At 36.5% G+C, this 21,958-nt stretch overlaps 1 protein-coding gene across 1 annotated transcript in view; it reads right to left on the bottom strand.

Moving 5' to 3' along the window:
- Window positions 1–368: 368 nt before the first annotated feature.
- Window positions 369–21,958, bottom strand: part of LOC129230058 (protein ABHD11-like) — a 33,544-nt gene continuing 11,954 nt past the window's right edge. The window contains exons 3-7 of the mRNA XM_054864447.1: window positions 11,757–11,907; window positions 10,211–10,384; window positions 5,943–6,125; window positions 1,976–2,172; window positions 369–504 (exon numbers count right to left, since the gene is read on the bottom strand). Of these exons, the coding sequence (XP_054720422.1) occupies window positions 369–504; window positions 1,976–2,172; window positions 5,943–6,125; window positions 10,211–10,384; window positions 11,757–11,907 (841 nt within the window). The remainder of the gene's footprint in view (window positions 505–1,975; window positions 2,173–5,942; window positions 6,126–10,210; window positions 10,385–11,756; window positions 11,908–21,958) is intronic.

Raw genomic sequence — 21,958 nt, 5'->3', positions numbered from 1 at the left:
TAAATCTAATTGTCCTTATAATTTTGACCAAATGACAAGGATGTATAAATTCAAACTTCATTGTATGAAATTTCTATGCATTTCCAGTAAAAGTACTAAACAAAGTATATTTTACCATTAGTTTCTAAGCATGAAATTTACATAACTTTCCAACCAACTGCAGCCAAGATCTGGAGATTTTTCTTTTGTCCTTATAATTTTAACTACCACTGTATCTGTGGATATGTTTTTTTGACGATTTTTATCAGGAGGAACAGTATTTTTATTTCTCGATAAACTACACGTATGAGTTAAATTAGTTTAATTTATGGACTCATTTATAGCTAATAACTAAAACGTTTTTCTAAAGAAAGAACACAGGACCACAGTTAGAAATCTTTTATTAGTTTCAGTATTTCGTTCTCGAAGTCTTGGTAGATCCCATGTAATAAATGGTCAGCTCCTTCGAAGGCAACCAATTTTGCTTTTGGAAACAGGTTTCTGATATCTTGTTCATGGTCAGCGCTAAAAAAATAAACAAGCTCTTGTTGAGCATGCATGTTAAAATACTTGCGTAGTGTGACTCTGATAAAGTGAGGCATGACCTTGACAATGGTTTTCTCTCTTTTGGGCAATAGGGAAAGGTAATTGACCCTGAGTTGAGTTACTTTCTCAGTATTAAGCAGTAACTTACCGCCCAAAAGGCAGCGCTAAGGCCCAAAAAAAAAAGAAAAGAAAACTACATAATTGCGGTAACTTGCTGCTTAATATCTGAACTTTGCCTTTAAATTATGAGTTGAACTGCACCATGTCTGCAGATTCTCGCCGGCGAAATAAATTTACTTTGACTACCACTTTGTTGGCCCTCTCAACTTTAATGATATGACATCTGCCTCCAGCTCGCGTATTCCCTATTCCAGACTGATGAATTCATAAAAAGTGCAAAAGTGTAGTCATTGGCTAAGATAACAGGGCTGTCGGTATATTGCATGTACTTCAGTAGTAGTTTTGCGAAAGTATTCCTTCTTAAACATGTCGTTTCAATACGTTCCTTTTATCACTGAACTTCCTTAAAAAAGGGAAACATTTTCCATGTCATACTGCCATTGGAAAGTAAAGGGCAGTACAGTAAAACCCATAAAGTCCTCCTCGTAAATTGAGCACTTGTCTAAATTGACCGCTTTTTTCAAGCACAGAAATAGTCCTGAATCACATAAATCAACCTCTGCAAGTTTACCATTTGTTTAAGTTGACCACTAAAGTAGACTAAAGTAGTGCACCGCAAGTGGTCAACTTACACAGGCTTCACTATACCTGCATATTTTTCAGTTTTTTGTTGTAAAATGACTGAGCAGTTTGCTTTACCAGAGTTTACATTCTGAGTATGTGTGTGTGGGGGGGGGGGGTATAACAATCCTTGCATAAATAAAAAATATCCTAGTTTTGGTAATATAACTGACATTAAGCAAAAGGCTCTGGGGAAATTTTGAACCTACTATACCTTTCATTTTACCATTAAACAGAAATGAATTATCTGAAACAGTGGTATATTTTCCTAACAATATTGGTAAGGAGGAAAAGACATTAAAACTCCTCCCTTTACAAGATCCTGGGCATGGGCATGAATTTATATCACATCTTATGACTCACCCTATTATCTTATTTTTTGCTGAAATAATGGTTTGGCAGTAAAATAATAGAAGTAGAAATAAAATTTTAAAGTTTCATGACATTTTTTAGAGTAAATAACGTGTTTTTTTTTTTTTTGAGTATAATTGCTTCATGAAAAATAATGCTGAAAAAAATTATCTTGAGTTAAAAAAAAATAATGTGGAAAGTGTTGTGAAAAGTCACGTAGCAGTGCAACTTTAACAGCGGATTACTTTATGAAACATCACCTTAAATTCCGAAGCATTTCGATGCTTTCAAACGACATATCAGTTTTTTCAAGGCCAGAAAAAAATATAAAAAGATTATGGTGTGTAAAAGGTCTTACACTTGAAAAATGGACTCCGTCCCGTACATAAAAAGAGCAGGACCCTCGAAAACCCCAACACTAGGAGTCCAAAATTTGTGAACATCTTCTTCAAGAACGGGCAAGATATCATCAACATTCATTTTCCACTGACATTTCTCTTTGGAGCAAGTGAACGGAGCGATAAAGTAGTTTTGATCATCAATTGTTGCTTGTAACTAAAACATAAGAAAAAAAATTATAGCTAGCTTTGATTATTATGTGGTTATGCTAGTATAAATACAACCCAAATTCAAACTAATAGAATGCTTTTCACTTTTTGGAAAAAAGTATATTCTAACCAAATATAAGTGCAAATTAGGTATTTAAATGAACGTGCTACCTTTCTTAGGCCTTAATGTGTACATTTCATTTCAAATATACTTAATTAAAACTAATCTTAGGTAGAATAATACAACAGTTTATAGTAATGAGACTTTACATTGAGTCAAAAAATTAGAATATTTAAATTAAAGGAGGAAAACATTTTCAAAAGAAACAACATTAATACTTGAATGCGCCATTATTTTGCTAGATTTACAATGCTTTGATACTTTCTTTGATACTCTACCACATTTTACATTAAACGCTTCTAACACTGTTTCCATACCCTCCTCAACGTGGCAACTTTCAATTTTGTTGGCGAGCGAGCATTCGGTCGTGAACCGCTTTCTTTTAAATTTGACAGTACTACAAATTCTTGATCGTATTGAGATCGGTAGAGTTGTTTGACCACTTTAATACCGAAGTCTCTCTTTCTGTTTAAAATCTACTAGTTGATTTAGAGATTTTAACACAGAGTAGAGTCTTTGCTGAAGGATAAAATGCGTCACTGAATGTGTCACTGCTGTGACTCAGATGAAGTATCATGCAGTATTATTGATAAACAGCGAAAGTCACATATGGTTATATTTTAAGATACATAAAATCGCCCAATTCCAGCAACCCTCATGCACCCACACACCATAGAAGATATTTGAAAGTTGAGAAAACGTCTCACACAAGATTTCTCATACGCTGTACTTTTTAAGTGAAAAACCCATTCAGCTTTTTGTTTCATAGATATTTTTAAAAAGATATTCATTACTGAGTATATTTTTCAACCTTGTTGCCCCTATATGAGCTTCTCTTTGCTCCAGGAGAGTCGTGCACGTTTCTGCTTCATATTTATCTTTGGTCTTACTTCGTAGGTCCGCAACTGCAACTGCAGTTTATGCAACCATCCAAGTGTAGTTGGCGTGGACACGATAGCCATAGATTCTTTCCAACACTTATGGGCGTATGAAGCATTTTTCAGCTATTATTTTGTACGATTCACTTTAATTTGACTTCATTTCTGCCAGTTGTTACAATTTTTCTACCTCATTTACTTTGGTTACTTTTTAGTTACTCAGTCCTATTTTCCTTTGAAGTATTACATACCGTAGATTGTAAAACGTTCATTTGAATTGAACTGGATTGTTTTTTTCTAACTTTAAGCATCAGTGATACAAGACGTGACATCGATTTTTCCCTATTTATCACCTTGCCGACCCATTTTGACCAATAAATGGCTTTTCAAATGCCTTAAAATTATCCGGGCACCAAGCTTCATACTTGTGACAACCTATTAGTCTAGTCCAGGGACGTGTCCCGGTGTGCCCTTCACCAAAATGCCCCCCCCCCCCCGAAAAGTTGGAAAAGGTTTTTTTTTCAGCAATTAAAAAAAAAACGAGCTGATGTGTGCATCACATGACTTCATTTTACTCCAATACCCCATTACAGTCAGACCTCGATATAGGGTCACCCGCTTATAAGGTCACCCCGCATATAAGGTCACTTTTCTAAAGTCCCGGCTCACTGAATAGGAATTCTATGTCATGTATTATCGGATATATGGTCAGGTCATAATACATTAATCGCTTATAAGGTCACTTTTGTCAGATTACTTTGAATAATTTCAGTGCCTAACAGATTCACTTCCACGAATTCACCGCGATATACGATCCTTAAAAAGTGAAAAGTCGTTTTTCCTATTAACGTAGCAGGTAGTGCACAGAATGCAGTAGCAAGTGAGCATTAAGACAATGATACTAAAATATGAAGCAGTAATGCGGGCACTCAGCGTGTACATATTGCACTCTTTTCCCAGTCATGAGAAGCTGAAGAAATTTTCATAAAATAATTAGAAACCATTTTGTTTAAATTAAAGAAAAAACACATTAGCTCTGTATTAATGACAATTTTAAGTAAGGTAAGTTGCACATCAGTTGTTTGCTTGGGGATATTTGAATGCAACCTTACTCTAAATGAAAGTTTTAAAAAATAATTTCAAAATTTGTTACTGATTCCAAAAATTTAAATTGGTTCAACTCAATTTAACTATAATAACCGAATTAACTGATAGTTTTGAACGTATTAAATTTTGAAGTGATTTAATGAGTTAAATGTTTATTTATCAATGAATATATATGAATCGGTTATAAGGTCAACCCGCTTATAAGGTCAGTTTCGTGAAGTCCCGAGGAATGACCTTATATCGAGGTCCGACTATATTGGCATTTTTAATGTGCTTCAATAGTTTACTCTCTAAATATCACCTTTAGTGGCCAAATTAAAACCAGATTTTTTTGAAAAATCGCCAAATTATTCGCCAAGGTGGCGACAAAGTTAGGCGACCAAAATACTGGCGATATATCACCAAGTGTCCGCCAAATTATAACACCACTTGAGTTCACATCGAAATTAACAATGATTCCCCCCCCCCAAAAAAAAGGGGCAAAAGACCCCTTTAGAAACACCCGAATGCAAACAAAAGAGGAGGTGCACAACTAGACCCCACTAGGAGCCTACGTACCAAATTTCACTTTCTAGGACTTACCGTTCTTGATTTATGCGACATACATACGCACATACGTACATACGCACAAACAGAAAATTCGTTGTAATTAACTCAGGAATCGTCATTATGGATATGTCGCGTGTCTATACGTTCTTAGGCACGTATCCACGTGTGGTCGAGTCGAAAAAAAACTCAATATTCATTCGGAGTTGAGTAAAATGGAAATTAAGGTCGATTTTTGAGTGAAAATGTTTTTGCAAATACAATATTTCCTTTTTTGTAAGGAAATGGGGGGTCTAAGGATGTGTGGGGAGCCATTGCCGTGCTGAATGACGGTTCTGGTTTAAGTGCTGGTTTGATAAAGCCTTTAATGCGATTAAAAATTCGAAGTATTGAAGCGCATTAGGTATGCAGCAACTTTGAAATGTGTCACTCGTATTTAAGAGTTTTTTTTTTTTTCCACCATAAAATTCTCAAAATTCAGGCTTTTTGCTAGAGCAGAAATAGTGAATTTACAGGCTTGAAATTTTTCGCAATAATTTGTGTTGAGAACTTATAAAATTCCCGCACTAAGGGTAAAAGCTCTGCGGAATTTAAAATCGTCATCAATTATGCTCTTTATTTGATTTTCGTCTAAAAGTCTGTAAAATTTAAGTGTCTTGCCAAATCAGAAGACACAAACTCAGAATCACGAAAATTTGAATAGTAATTAGTGTTAGGGAGTTACAAATTTTCCACACTAAGGCTAACTGCTCTGCAGAATGCCGATTTTTTTTTTCTGGTCCACCCATGAAAATGGATTCAGGGTGTTATTCTATGGTTCATTTGAATTAGGAATTTTGAAATTGTAATCTAATATTAACGTCTCTTGCAGTGGCTAAACATAGTGAGGGTGTCATATCTTAATGGATTCTAAGGAATTGTGTGAAATTTTAAAGATGTAGCCAAATGGGTGACATTTTTGGTGCAAAACTTGGCGAGAAATCCCGAAATATCACCAAGTTTGACAACGTCGGGTCGTCATTGTCCCGGACACACAATAACTTCAGAAGCGACCTTTAGCCGAACATATATAGTTGCGGTCGGATTTTCATTGTGTAGGTTAGTTTCTATTGTAATTATTCAAACCTGCTTCATTAAATGCTTCATATAAGAAATGAAGATTTTCTTTGCTTCAGTTTCGCTGGACCCACTTGGAACTTTATCCATTGCCAGTTTGAAAATTTTCCAGAATAACATAACAGTATCTTCGATGATAACACTGAGATTCGGAGTTATGTCTTCAACCACGATACTTTCAATTCTTTCTGCCTGAAAAGAATTAACACTTATTAAAGGTAAAGAAACTTTAACTTGACTGCAAAATGAATAGAAAATTTCTAACGGAGAGTTCAAGTTTTCTAAGAGGTCTCTAGCAGATACATTCTGCTAAAAATATATATATTGAGTGTATAATTTAAGCAGTATTATAAGACTGTTAAAGTGGTGGACACATGATCAATAAATTTCTCCAGTACACATAAAATAGTTATCGTTTAACCGTATATTGAGCTTATGTATTTATTTGTTCGTAAAAAAATAAAACCATTTTTCCAACCAAGTAAGCATACATTTTTGGCCACATATTTAATTTTAGTGTGGTTAAAGTAAGTATGATGCATTTTTTGTTTTTACTTTTTCAACAAATATACTCACTTATGCATACGATTTGCATTTTCTGGTACGATGTTCAAAATTCTACAGACCTTTTTATGATTCTTTTCCGTAGAAATATGATTGAATTTATTAGGGTTGTTTTATGTGATGCACTTGAACTATTTATAATTATTAAATGTCAATCAATATATTTTATCACTTTAATTTTTGCAAACCGGAAGTCGTCGCTTAATAATAAATACTCAATGAGCAAAATGTAAGCATTAGGAAACCCTGGAATCGGCTTAAACTACTACAACTGATAAAAGAAACTTGCTTTCCACTCAACCACCTTTTTGCATTAATGTTTTAATCAAAGAATCGTCCTAGTTCAAATATTTCTTATTTCTTTCAATACATTTCTCTCTTAACCAATCAGAAGAATTTTAAAGTCACTATTTCTCTTTCGATCTTGTTAAAGCTAGAATAGTTAATATTCAAAATCTTAGCTTAACAAAAGTTGAAGGTATCCTTCAAAGTTTTGCTTATCGTAAACTACAAAAGAAATTTTCAAGGTCGCGCATGTAAACAGGTTTTAAACTGCGGTATCCCGCTGAAAAAAAGAAGCCATGAATGTTCCTTGAAGGAAAAGTTCAATACATAAAGATTTCTCATGAGATTGGTCTACATCGTGGATGTTTAACTAACGTAATTTCACGGTAACAGATATATCAGTAATTGGATGCCTCACTTGCCAACCGACCGACTCCATAAAACGAAAAGTAGAGAATAGTTATGGAGAAGATGGTGTTATATGTATCCATAGGAGTAAATAGGACCTCGTGTTACATTTTCTGCCATCACAAGGTCAGAAATGTACTGTACTAAACCAAAACTTTAATATAAATTCACACGCTAAGCACTGATTAAGTACTATTAAAGCAGAAATGATTTTTTTTTTAAAGTAGAGTTAATCGATATGGCAATTCAGGCATCCAATCGTTGCACACCACACGCTACAAAGTGTCCAAACACGTTTTTTTTGTTGCATGAACTTCAATGAAAAACACTTCTATGTAATGCATTGAAATTTTGAATATTTCCAAATACAATATTGAGAGAACACTTTTTGAAACTCAGTATCGGACGTATCGTACGAGATACGTCCATTACTGAGCAAAATAATGTAACTTCAATATTGTTTCTCGAAATCTCCAAAATTTATTTGCATTGCGTGGAAGTAGAGTTCACGTTTTCTGTACAGATCGTGCAATGAAGCAAGTATGTAACATATTTGAAGTTTTTTGCAACAATCGGAGTGCAATCAAAAGTTCTACTTTTAGTCACGGACACGGATAGAATTAAGCAAATAATAAAAAAATAATAATAATAATAACAACATGGAGCCTAAAAGTACTTTTATTTACTCAACATTTAAATTTAAATTAGTTTTTTTAAATATCAGATTTCTAAAACAAAATGTTCTATCGTGTGATTGCTTAAGTGAAAACATCCATCTTGAACTGGAGCGCGTGGTTGCCTTTTCTGGAAAACTAACGCCTTTCGGTGATTTTTAGCAAGCCATTTTTAGCGAGACGAGAATTGTCAAATGAAATTTTCATTTTGTGAAGTTTGGCAATGTTCTGAAACTTTGTTCTGGTAACCCTAGCGACTTGGTCACTTGTGACGTCGGCTGTGAAAAGGAAAACAGCGACTGAACGTCTTTCAAGATTATTTCTTAAGAGAGAAAATAAGCCAAAATTAAGAGGGAAAAAAAGAGTAACTCACCGCATGTTTCTGACCATACTCTTTCAGAAAAAAATATTTTTTTAGAAAGGGAAACAACTCAATTGACAAGTTTGTTACCGTAGAGTTGACCTTCAATGGAGTGCAATCTTTTAAATTATTACATACTAGTGGTACCCGCACGGCTTTGCCTGTAGTAGAAAATAAAAGGTTATTTGATTCGCTTGTATATTTACAAATAATGAGTAATGAATTTCTCTCCAATTTGCTATGTTAATTTGCTCGCCCACGTTACGGCGACTTGCTCGTTTACGTTATGGTAATTTACTCGTCCATGTTGTGATAATTTGCTCGGTAAAATGTTCTTAAACTGGGACAAAAAAAAAATCGAATTTTCGAAAAATCGCTTCGAAGTGCACACCCCCATTCTACGAACTAATTCTGTGCCAACTTTCATGAAAATCGGTCGAACTGTCTAGGCGCTATGCGCGTAACACACATCCAGAGACACTGACTTTCAGCTTTATTATTAACTAGCAAAAATACCCGGCGTTGCCTGGGTCAGTAATAATTATGAGAAAAAATCGTTACTTGCTTTTGTTTTCTGGTTTAAGTGAAAGAATTTAAAACACATCTTTTTGACGCGATTAAAAATCGATTTTCTTCCTTACCCATAAAAGTAAAATAGCAATAAGTATAAAGAACAAAATAGTATTGATTTAGAAAACGAAAGAACTATATTTACGCATATACAAATTTCCAAAACATGAAATTATTCTTCTCATGTTTAAAAAGATTAATTTGTTGATACTTTTTTTTTAACATGGAGTCTAAATCCTTCTCTGTATTGCTATTGAAGTTGCTCGTAATCCCTTTATACTTGCTTTAGTTATTTTTGGAAATTTCAATTACCGAATTTGCGGGAATCGTTTTGGGATACCTTCGATGATGCTCCCTCTTTCTTTCCATACTTTGTAAAACGATATGATATTAATTTTCGTTACAAAGATACTATCGCCAGGAGCTGAGATACTTTTGGTCACCATAAAATGGTGCTTAAGAGTTTCATCCGAAATGTTTCCAAAATAAGTAGTAAAATTTGGCGATTGTTTGAAATTGTGCAAAAAGGAAAATTAATGGAAGTTTTTGGGCTGTTTATGGATTTGCCTAATTTAGTTGCTGGATTATTTATCACAGTAAAAAAAGTTTTTTAAAGATTCTTTGATTGGCGATATTTTGTTTACATTGTGAAAGCTGAGAAACATTATGACGTAGTCTTCAGCTTCAAAAACAGCGACGTTGAAAAAAACTGCCAAATTCAGCTACGGAAATCTTTCTGCAAAAATTTTGGCGATCTGCTGGTTGATTGGATAATGAGTAAGTGTTCAATCAGCATAAATAATAATAAAAGCCATTAATTACATTAAAGTTCCGTTTAAATAGAAAATGATCAGCCAAATCATATATTATTTGCCAATCTTGTGCAAAAATCATGCTTCAAGATTTGATTTGAGTAAAGCCTTGAACAGTCACGAAAAGCAAAGATAGTCAACAATACAACAATTGTCGCTATCGACAGGGAGTTGAGATGATACACTAAATACTGTATTGAGTTTAGGAAAGCTTTCGAACATGGAACTAAAAAGCTCATAACTCGTTTTTTATTCTACTTAGAAATTTCGAATAGGTGCCATCTTCAGCAGAAAAATCAGAGCTTTCGATGGACATATAATGTAAATATGTGCAAGTATTTTTTCATCCCTATATTAGAGAATTTATACGAAAATTGTATTTTATTGCTCCCCTAAGGGGGTTTTGCGCCCCATAACAGGACGAAAACTACCCTATGTGTTATTCTGATGCATAAGCTATATTATTGTAAAGTTTCATCAAAATCCGTTCAGTAGTTTTTGCGTGAAAGAGTAACAAACATCCATACATCCATGCATCCATACAGACAAACTTTCGCATATATAATAGTAGTAAGATAAAGATTAATTCAAGTCAAAACTCACATAGTTGAGAGCTGTATGCATTGCTATTTTTCCACCTAGACTGTGTCCCACGAGGATGGCTTTCTTCGCTCCAATTTCATCCAAAAAGTGAACTATATCGTGAGACATAGCACCCACGCTTGTCTCATTGGACCACGGACTATTGCCATGATTGCGTAAATCTACGCGACACACCTGAAACAATTAATCCGTTGGCATGAGTAGAGATTTGCAATTTAGATCAGAATAAATTTGAAAATGGTTCATTACAAAATACTTAGATTAATTTACAGAAATAAGAAAACATGCTAAATTACTGATAATTTATTGTTTTCACTGTTTTTTTACTTTAATAAATGCGATGTTATTCTGTGATCAATGTATACCTTTGTCTACTTTGAAAAGCCTTCACCAAAATCCATTGTCATTGACCAAACATGATAGTTAAGATATACCCGAAACATTGAAGACATTAGACTTCATGTTAAAACTATCCCTCAGACTGCAGTTGGAGTGATGAATCGAAAGTAGTTTTATATAATTTTCTATGCTGGTTTCTTACACCCTTTTCTGACACTTAACAGATTATGTCTTGAAAGCACATACCTGAAAAAGCATAGAATAATAAATACGGTATGCATTGAACATTTTACCTGGGCAAAACCGTGGTGATCTGAATCTATAACGCATAAACGAAAGTTAAAGTCATGGGCCCCACATTTACTAAGGAGCCCATGTTGCCAGATCGTGCCAGTGGCCGTTCCCTTTTTTCAGTAGGTGTTTGGAAATTAACGTACAACCTAGAGATGCGCATAAAAAGTGTGAAAGTGACGTGTAAATAAGATACAACAAATGTTATAATGAAATAGTTTATTTCTGCACGTTAAACAGTTCAACCCGGTGCAAATAACTTCAGTCCTCATTTTGTGCCAAAAATCTTAATCATTTTTTATTTGCAAAGCAGAAAGCTCATCTGCAAGTTTGATAATGAGTGTGTTCGAATAGAGGAACTGATTTACCCGGTCTCACCGGGCGACTAACTTGGAGCGCTCGAATGGATTACCGATTAGCTGATTGCATATATAAATATTCTATGGATAATCCCCGCATCTAAGGCCCCTATATATCCTATATATGCGAGCCGACGCATCAGCTTAAGATCAGCCATTTTGGATCGGAGCGCGTGTTTGAGTGGTTGTCTTTTCTGGCAAGTTATCGCATTTGGTAATTTTTCAGTACGAGCAATTATTAGCGGCTCGTGAATTGTTCATTAAATAAAATATTATTTCTAACCAATTTGGGGAAGTCCGAAACTTTGCTCTGGTAACCCTAGCTCTGCAACAGTGACAAATCCGATCCAAAAAGGCTAAACTTAAGCTGATGCGTCGGCCTGTATATATAGCGGCTCTAATCCGCAACGCACTAGCCACTAACGTCATCAAGTGTCATGAAAATCAACCGCCCAAATTAATCGGTAGCTCTATACGAACAAAACAAATGTGTGTATACTAGTATTCATCAGACTTAATTTAAAATGAGAGAGAATGAATTAAAAATGCGCACTTACCCTTCTGCCGGACGAGAAAACCAGATTTTCAAATACGCCATTCCAGTTTTCCTTCGTCATTCCCATACCGTGTATTAGAATAATGGTCACTTCACTTTGAATATCCCCACTTTTTTGAGCACATTCATGATCAAGATTAACTGGAGCAAACCTACGTAAAATTTTTATCTCTTTACAAGAAGTTACGTTTATTTTTTGCTTTTTATTGCCAAATTTTTAATCATTCCAACAAGGTAAAAATAACTTGAGCTCTTACATAGAGTTAGATTTCTCTTTATAAATGAAGAATGCATGGAAAAAAGACAAAATAGTGTATTTTCTTCCCCCCCCCCCCTCTTCTTTTTTTTTCTTTTTTTTTTTTTTTTTTTTTTTTTTGAGCAATCACGAACTATTTATTATTTTCACTTGACCAAAGTTGGTTGATGTTGCTCTGATTTTTCAGATTGCCACGGCGACAAGAATAAGTTTAGCTCGTTGTTTTAGTATTTATTAAGAGGACAAATTCTGGTCACCATGGTTACAAATAGTTCGCTTTCATACAAGGCTTATGCATAAAACTTAACTCGAAGAACTCCGCTGTCTTACTCATGGGCAGTGGCGTCTATGCCCTACACACACACACACATGCCTACACTCCGACACACCACTATACACACACGTTTACACACACACAAAGGATTACGAAAAACATAAATTGAACTCAAAATGTCAAAAGTTCAAATTTTTTTCTTTTTTTATATTTTTTTATTCAAATGGAGATCACTTTGAACTCCATCTGCATAAAAAAAACTAGAGTCGAATTTGTTGCTCTATTTAAAAGGGTAAGAAAGGAGGATCAGGGCGAAAAATCACCCAAAAATTTACCGTTTAATGAAGAAAAACTAGGATTTTAAACTTTCAAACTTGATTTTCTGGAGCACTGAAAACGGGGTCAATCCATACAGGTTCGACGGATGGGTGCGCTCGACAATTTTTAATTTTTTTGAAACTTATATGCCTAAAAGCTGCACACAAAAGATGTTTAAAATCACTTTTATTTTTTCTCTAAACTGGACCTTTGATTTTTTAGAGGTCATAAAAGTAGTTTTCGCTAGCAACAAGAAGTTTTGTCTAGAACTAGACAAGCCTACTTTCCCGTATACCCATACTACTTTCTAGTACCTGATCAATGTTCTCAAAAATAGCTAAAATCGCAAATTTTTTCAAACATATTTTTAAAATACTTTAAGCTGATTTCTAGGAATAAAATATTCCCCACTCATCTAAAAAAATTTTATGCGTAAAAAAAAAGAAGAACAAATAAAATTGCAGTAACTTTTAAACAAAGCAGCTAATACACTTTTTTCCATTAAAAAAAATCTTTAACAGCTTTCAAAACGAAAAAATAATAATTAAAATTAATAAGCTCCTTAAAATAAATACATCATATAAAAAAATCGTTTCTTTTTCCCCTGTTGCCAAAAACATTTTTTTAAATGAATTAATGCACTTACCCCCCCCCCCCCCCAAAAAAAAAAAAAAAAAAATAATATGTCAACTTAAAAAAAATAATTTTCTTTGTCAAAAAAAAAAAAATCGTCTGCGCATATCTTTATGTAGAAACATAAATGACTTCGAGTTTATTCGCCCAAAACTGAGTACCTAAATTGAAACTTTAACGTAAAAATAAAAACAAGTCATATCAACAATAATTATTTCACAGTTAAAACCATAGCTGCGGAGTCGGAGTCAATCTCATTTTGAGATAAAGGAGTCGGCGTCGAATATTTAAGAATAGGAGTCAGTCATTTGTCCTCCGTGTATGAATTTTTGCCAAAACTACGAAGTCAGAGTCGAAGTCGGGGAGTCGGAGTCCGATTAATTGTCGGGCACAGAAGTCGGAGTTGGAGTCAAGTGCCCCAAAATTCTCGGAGTCGAAGTCTGGAGTTTGGCGTCAAGAGTTATTTGCAACAAAATTTCTTTGAAGTAAATCCGTCTTCAAGTACAGAATCTACATTGACTTTCAGTTTCCCTGTAGGGGCTATTTTTAAGGGATTTGAACTGTTCAAAATTGAACGGAAAATTTTTCAAATCAAAAAGATATTTTATATACAAGTTTTTCATCAAAATCTTTTTCCTACAAAGCTTGTTTGAAGCAAGTTCGCCTCACAGTTCGGAATTGCGTTGAATTTCCCCGTAGGTGCTAATGTTAAGTTTTTTTGAACTGTTCAAAATTGAACAAAAAATAGTTCAAATCAAAAAGTGAAATATGGAATTATTAGGGGGGGACAGACAGACAGACCGACAGACATTTTTCCACATCTCAATACCCTACTTTCCAATTTTTAATTTTTCAATATTCATCTAACTATTTTATTTATTTTTGACTTTTTTTTTTTGATTTTCGGGATATATTTAAGCCTTCTTTCATGCTTTTTTCTTCTTTCTCTGACTTTTACTGGGAAAGTAGGCTAAAAATTGGACTTTTAGACCTTTGCATTTTGACCAAAATCTATTTGAAATACGTTTATGGCAGTTAATTTTACGCTTTGATGTTAAAGTGCATAAGATGATAGTCTTACATGCTGAGTTACGTGGCTGTAACTTAATAATTAAAATAATGGCAACAGGTTAAAGTTCAAGGTCAAATGTAAAAGTTTTACTCATTTCAAAGGGGGATAACGCCCGTAGGTTTATCCTTTATAGATTACAGACTCTCAAAAATCGGAAAAATGACAAGAATAACATTTTTAGACCCCTGTAAACCAAAAGTGGATGGAATAAAAAAAAAAATCTTGGCGAATTGAATATTCCATTCATATACTATACATGTTATATATATTGTTTTGTGTATTTGGTTTGTGAAAAAGATACAGGTCTTTGAAATTGAGTAATTTTGCTGGTTAATTAACACACTAAAACAGAAACAAAAAGTAAAAACTTCATTGAATTTACGTATTTTGTGCTCTATATAATATATTATACTGAACTTAGATGACTTCCTTTTACTCCAATTTAATGTCATTTTCCCATTATTGGTAATTTTAATGTGATTCAATAGTTTCCTCTCTAAATATCACCAACAGTGGCCTAATAGAAACAAGATTTAAAAAAAAATCGCCAAATTTGTCGCCAAGTTGGAGACAAAACTTGGCGACCAAAAGACTGGCGATCTATCGCCAAGTGTCCGCCAAATTGTAACACCACTTGAGTTTACATCGAAATTAACAATGATTTCCCCCCAAAAAGGGACAAAAGACCCCCCATAGAAGCACCCGAATGCAACCAAAAGGGGAGGTGCACAACTAGACCCCACTAGGAGTCTACGTAGCAAGTTTCAACCTTCTAGGACATTCCGTTCTTGAGTTATGCGACATACATAGGCACATATGCACAAACATACATACATACATACAGACGTCACGAGAAAACTCGTTTTAACTAACACAGGAATCGTAAAAATGGATAGTTCGCCTGTCTATACGTTCTTAGGCACTTATCCACGTGTGGTCGAGTCGAAAAAAAAACTCAACATTCATTGGGGGTGAGCAAAATTGAAATTAAGGTCGATTTTTGAGTGAAAATGTCTTTGCGGATACAATACTTCCCTTTTTGTAAAAGGAAGTAAAAAACATATTGTAAGTATAAAAATAGTTATTTTAATTTGATGACTTAGAATTTTTTGGACATGAATGAGTAGTTCATACTTTGTTGACAGCTTAAACAGTTAATTTATAGACTATACTATACTGATAATCTACACACAAATTTTCAATACATACAAATATACGCTCTGTAGATTAACTTATCTATATTGCCTTAAACATATGCAAAAGCATTATACATACAAAATTTGAATTTAAAAAAGTGCGTTTCTTATTTCTCGTTTGAGTGCAGTTTTAAGAAAATGAACTCTCCTTGTAGTCCTATAGTTGTAATGATGACTCAACTATATGGTGTTTTGCAATGCTTTAACTAGCCACATTCATAATTTGATACTCTGAAACTGTACCAGGACCAAGACAATGACAGGGGTTCTAAATTTAGTGATCAACACAAGCTATGTAATAACCGTTTTGACAATAATGAGTTTTTTTTAATAGTGTTTTTAGAAACACACTATTCTTCACTTCTATTGCTAGTAAACAATACTTTTACTGTGATAATATTTAAATAGGGTTGCATAAAGCAGTGATTAGATGTTGTATTGGGAATTTTATTTGCAGAGACAAACCTTTCTTGCAGCATTTTTTCAGCTAGTTTAATATACTGAGTGCTCACAAGGATACATGCAATATTTAGTAGCAAAAATGCAGAAGGTGTACATTTCTGTAGGAATTAAAATGTGACTTTTAGTAGTTCTTTGCAAGCTAGTCTTAGTATCAATCTTTTTACCGTTCCTCTGATTCCGTTACATTGTCTATTATCATGTAATATTGCATACTAGAAACGCCATTTAGCTCTCAAGTTGATATCCGTTTCGTGATTACATAAATTAACAAAAAATTTTCTATTTTTGTAGTGTTTTTGAGTAAAGTATTTCAGTACGCCACATACTGTGTCACCACCAGAACTACTGTGTGAGTTCATTTTCTCAAAACTACATTCAAACAAGAAATGAAAAACGCACTTTTTTTTCCTCCAATTATGTATATAATGTTTTTGCATTAGTTTAAGGAAATTTTCATAAGTTATTGTACAGAGAGCATGTTTGTATGTATAGAAAATTTGTATGTGTAGATTACCAGTATAGTCGATAAATTAACTACTTAAGCTGTTAATCAAGTATGAACTACTCATTCTTGTCCAAATAATTCGAAGTTATCAAATTAAAATAATTATATTTATGCTTACAATATGTTTTTTCGGTATAATATATTGTTACAAATTCTGTAAATAGTAATTATTGTAGTAACGAAACCTGTAAATAGTTTCCCGTAATGAATATACAACCCCTTAACATATGGCTAAAGTATACAACCCCCTATTCTTTTTTTCTTATTTAATTCACTGATTTTATCAATGAAAGTGTAGTTGTAGAACGTTGTAGCATTTTCTGGAATCTTTGAGAGATTTCTTTTCGGTGTGTATATAAGTCGTTAGCGATGGATAAAAAGTTGAGTTTCGATTGAGATTTCGAACTGAGAGCGTATTTGCTCTGTTTATTGCGAGGCATTTCGCTGTGTTGTTTTCGTATTTGGAAGTAAATACGTGTGTAAACGTTGAGTTTACAGTGTTGTGTGATAATTGCTTAATTGCTGATGAATAATTTAGCAGTTGTTGACGATCTTTCCTGTACATAGTGTAAATAAATTTAATGTGTTTTTATCAAGAACTGTGTTTTCATTACAAGAAAGTGGAAATCGCACCGAATCCGTTACAATTTGGCGCCCAACGTGGGGCTACTTTAGGACTTTCTTGGAGTAAGTGTGACTTTGGACATTTTTTTTCATAAAGACTGTTAGAATTTATAGACTTTGTTTTTATGGTGATTACTCGCGCAATGGATGAACAATTAAAACAACTTCTTGATGCAATCAACTATGTTAAAAATGAATTGGCGGCTAATCAAGACCAATTAAAAAGTGATTTGACTGCAAGTATGTTGGCAAATCAAGACCAGTTAAAAAGCGATTTAACGGTGCTGAAAAAGGACTTAACGTCTAACCAAGAAGAAATTAAAAACGACCTTATTTCGGTAAAGACTGTGATGGAAAATAAATTTAATGACATAGAGCATCGAGTTGATGCTATTGAAGAAAAATTTGATACCGTTGAAAGCCGATTCAATGCTGTAGAAAATAAATTTGAAGAAGAAGATAGAAGATTTCATCTACTTAAAGAAGAGCTCTTTAAGGACGTGGAAAGGAGATTGGCGACCGCGGAAAGCAGCTCTGTACAGTTTGGCGCTCCCACATCGGTTGCTCGACCGTCCATTAAACTTGCCACATTTGATGGGAAAACTTCGTAGCAGGTTTGCAAAACTCAATTCATGATAGTGGCGGAAGCGAACGGATGGGACTCTGCTACCAAGGCCTGTCATCTTGCAGCATCCCTGAGAGGTGACGCAGCGGGCATTCTCCAGACCCTTCCGGACAGCCAGCGCCTGGATTTCGCCGCCCTCACATCTGCGTTGGAGCTTCGCTTCGGTGAGAAGTGCCAGAAAGATTTCAGCCGACTCCAGTTGAAGTCCCGTTTCCAGAAAACCGGGGAAACCCTGCAAGAGCTAGCGGCGGACGTCGAGAGATTGTCTCATCTTGCTTTTTGCGACTGTCTTGCGGATGTTCGAGACAACCTGGCACTCAACTACTTTATCGACGGGGTTCGAGATCCGGAAATCCAGAAAGCTCTTCGGATGGCGGATGTCAAAGACTTGAATTCTGCTGTTGAGTATGCGATGAGATACGAGGCCGCCCAAGAAGCAACCCGTGTGGATCGCCATCTAATCCGGACTCATGAAGCTGATGAGTCTGATTCCAGGTCGTCCCACCTCGCTGAACTTGAGAGACAACTCGGTGACTTGGCAAGACATCTGAACAGCATAACAGCCCAAAAGAAACAAGAGCAGAAGTGCTGGAAATGCGGTAGTGAAAAGCAACTGAAGGAGTTATCCTGCTCGCCAAGCTACGCGAGGGAAAGAAATCACCTCCACCAGAGCTCTGCAGATTTCCTCTACTAGTAGTGGCAGAGATGGACTTTTCATTTACGCCCATGTAAATGGGAATCCTTGCAAACTGATTGTCGACAGTGGAGCCAATGTGACAATCGTTAGGACAGACGTGGCTCGTGAATTTGGATTGAAACTGTTGTGCACATCGCCACGCGTAAGTCTCCAGACTGTGACAGGCGACAAAATTGAGATTGAGGGCAAAGTGGACTTGGAAATAGTGTTCGGGAATGCCACCTACCATCATACGGCATTCGTTGCGGATATCACGGACCCCTTCATTCTCGGATTGAACTTTTTAAAGAAATACGACTTCACCCTTGGCTTCAAGACTAATGAACTGCACTCGATGAGAGAAGACATAGCCATCTTCAACGTTGAAAATGATGTAAAATCCGCTCATCAAATAATAGCCCAAACAGATTTATGGATTCCCTCAAGGTCAGAATCATTAATACCTGGCTCCATTGAAGAAAGGAATAGTTTTCGATTTGGACTCATTGAATACCCTAACCTAAGCAATAGCCTAAAGGGAGTGCTGGTGGCATCTACGCTTGTGGACCTTTCTAAGGATGTAATTCCTGTGAGAGTCGCCAACGTGAGTGAAAGGCCAAGGAATATCCGAAAAGGTGAAGTGTTAGCAACTTGTACTTTAGTAAACTGCATCATTAGAAGAATCAATTCCCCCTAGACTGTGTCTTCCGAGTGCTTGACATCGAAGTTAATTGGGAGTGCGTCATTATCAAAAGATCAAAGAACTGCTGCGGAACAATTGGTGGACGACTTCAAGCATCTGTTTTCCTCTACATCGGAGGATGTTGGCCGTACGAATTTAACGCAGCATAGGATTTACACTAGAGAACACCTCCCTATTAAACAGCATCCAAGACGACTACCGTTCGCCAAGAAGGAAGAGGTTGAGACCCTCCTGAAAGAGATAAAGGAGAACGATGTAATCGAACCCTCATCCAGTCCTTGGGCGTCTCCCATCGTCTTGGTCCGAAAGAAAGATGGCTCCACCAGATTTTGTGTCGATTACCGACGGCTGAATGAAATCACCAAGAAAGACAGTTACCCTCTTCCACGGATAGACGACATCTTGGACACTCTTTCCGGACACAAGTGGTTTTCGACCCTGGACTTGAAGAGCGGCTACTGGCAGGTTGAGATACACCCTGATGACCGAGAGAAGACAGCGTTTACAACTGGACAAGGCTTATGGCAGTTCAAAGTGATGCCCTTCGGCCTCTGAAATGCACCAACTACGTTCGAGCGTCTTATGGAGACAGTGTTAAGAGGACTTTCCTACGAATCCTGTCTGTTCTACTTAGACGATATCATCATCGTGGGACGCAGTTTCGAAGAACATCTGGCAAACCTTAAGAAGGTGCTGCAAAAGCTTAAGGAGGCCAATCTGAAGTTAAGCCCGTCCAAATGTAATTTGTTCCGCCGGGAAGTGAACTACCTTAGTCACATCATCTCTTCTGAAGGTGTACAAACCGATCCAGAAAAGGTATCTGCGGTCAAGAGTTGGAGTCGTCCCGAAAGCATCCATCAGCTGCGAAGTTTCCTGGGGCTCTGCACGTACTACAGGAAGTTTGTAAAGTGTTTTTCCAACATTGCACGACCTTTGCATAAGCTGACGGCAAGCAAAAGTTTGAATGGTCCAAAGAATGCGAAGATGCATTTCTATGACTGAAGGAGGCTTTAACATCAACGCCTATCCTCGCCTACCCTCAGCCTGAAAAATCCTTCATCCTGGACACTGATGCGAGCCACGAGGCATCGGAGCTGTTTTATCCCAAGAAATTGACGGCAATGAACATGTCATCGCTTACTGGAGCAAATGCTTATCAAAGTCGGAGCGAAATTACTGCGTCACCAGAAAGGAGTTACTGGCCATAGTGAAAGCTGTAGAACACTTCCATCATTACTTCTACGGCCGAAAATTTCTGCTTCGGACAGATCATGCCTCGTAAACTTGGCTTTTGAACTTCAGGAATCCAGAAGGCCAGATAGCCAGGTGGATACAGCGGCTCCAGGAATATGACATGGAGATCAAGCACCGAAAAGGGTTGTCTCACGGTAATGCAGACGCTTTATCAATGAGACCCTGTCCTGAGAACTGCAATTATTGTTCCCGAATCGAGAAACAGTATGGAACGACTAGCCCTACTGCCTATCAGGTGACAGTGACTCCAACATCATCAGAACCTGATCCATGGAGTGACGACCAAGTTCGAAAAGATCAACTTGAAGACCCCGACATAAAACCAATTTTGGAGTTCATGGAGAGTGACAGTCGGCGACCTAGCTGGCAGGACGTTTCTATCTTTAGTCCTGCAACAAAACGATACTGGGCTTTATGGAATTCATTCCATTTACGGAACGGCGTACTGTACCGAAAATGGGAATCTGATGACGGCAAAACGTCTAGGTAGCAGTTACTACTTCCCCGATCAAGGATTTCAGATGTTCTGAAAGAAATACATAGTAGTGCGACTGGAGGACATTTTGGTGTGCTGAAAACCCTCAATAAAGTTCGGGAGCACTTCTTCTGGAGCAAGGCGAAGGATGACGTGGAGAAGTGGTGCCATTCTTGTGACGCCTGTTCTGCTCGTAAAGGACCGAAGAAAAGAAGCAGAGGGAAGCTACATCTGTACAACGTTGGAGCTCCTTTCGAACGAATTGGTATCGACATCCTGGGTCCTCTACCAAGAACTGCTGATGGGAACAAATACATTCTTGTTTCCATCGACTACTTCACCAAATGGCCGGAAGCATATCCCATTCCAGATCAAGAGGCTACCACCGTAGCAGAGACTCTAGTCCAACATTGGATCTCGAGATACGGAACACCTTTGCAGATTCATTCCGATCAAGGGAGGAATTTCATCTCTGCTGTGTTTAAGGGCCTATGTCAAAATCTCGGAATTGAGAAAACTAGGACAACACCACTACACCCACAATCGGACGGCATGCTGAAGAGATTTAACCGCACAATCCTGAATAATCTCTCACTTATGGTCTCCAGAAATCAACAGGATTGGGACAAGAAGCTACCTTTGTTCCTGCTGGCCTACCGCATTGCTGTCCACGAGACTACCGGATATGCCCCATCTCAGATGCTCTTCGGACGAGAGCTTCGGCTACCTTGTGATCTCGTCTTCGGTCGTCCTCCGGATGCGCCTGCATCGCCTGAGGAATACATCCAGGATCTCCAGGCCCGGTTGGAAGACGTTCATAACTTCGCACGAGAGCGAATCAACATCGCGGCGGAGAAGATGAAGACCCGATACGACACAAGGTCTACTGGACATGAATTCAACGAAGGCGACAAGGTTTGGTTATGGAATCCCATCCGACGGAAAGGTCTGTCACCCAAATTGCAGTCGCATTGGGATGGGCCCTACAAAGTCCTTAACCGACTAAAAGACGTCGTAGTGAGGATCCAAAAATCACCTAATGCAAAACCTAGGGTTGTACATTATGATCGGTTAGCCCCATACTATGGCCATAGTTCATGAGTATTACGTAAACAACCATGGTTGATAAC

Source organism: Uloborus diversus, chromosome 1 (assembly GCF_026930045.1).
Source record: "Uloborus diversus isolate 005 chromosome 1, Udiv.v.3.1, whole genome shotgun sequence".
NCBI lineage: Eukaryota > Metazoa > Arthropoda > Arachnida > Araneae > Uloboridae > Uloborus > Uloborus diversus.
This window is presented reverse-complemented; position numbering and strand designations above follow the sequence as displayed.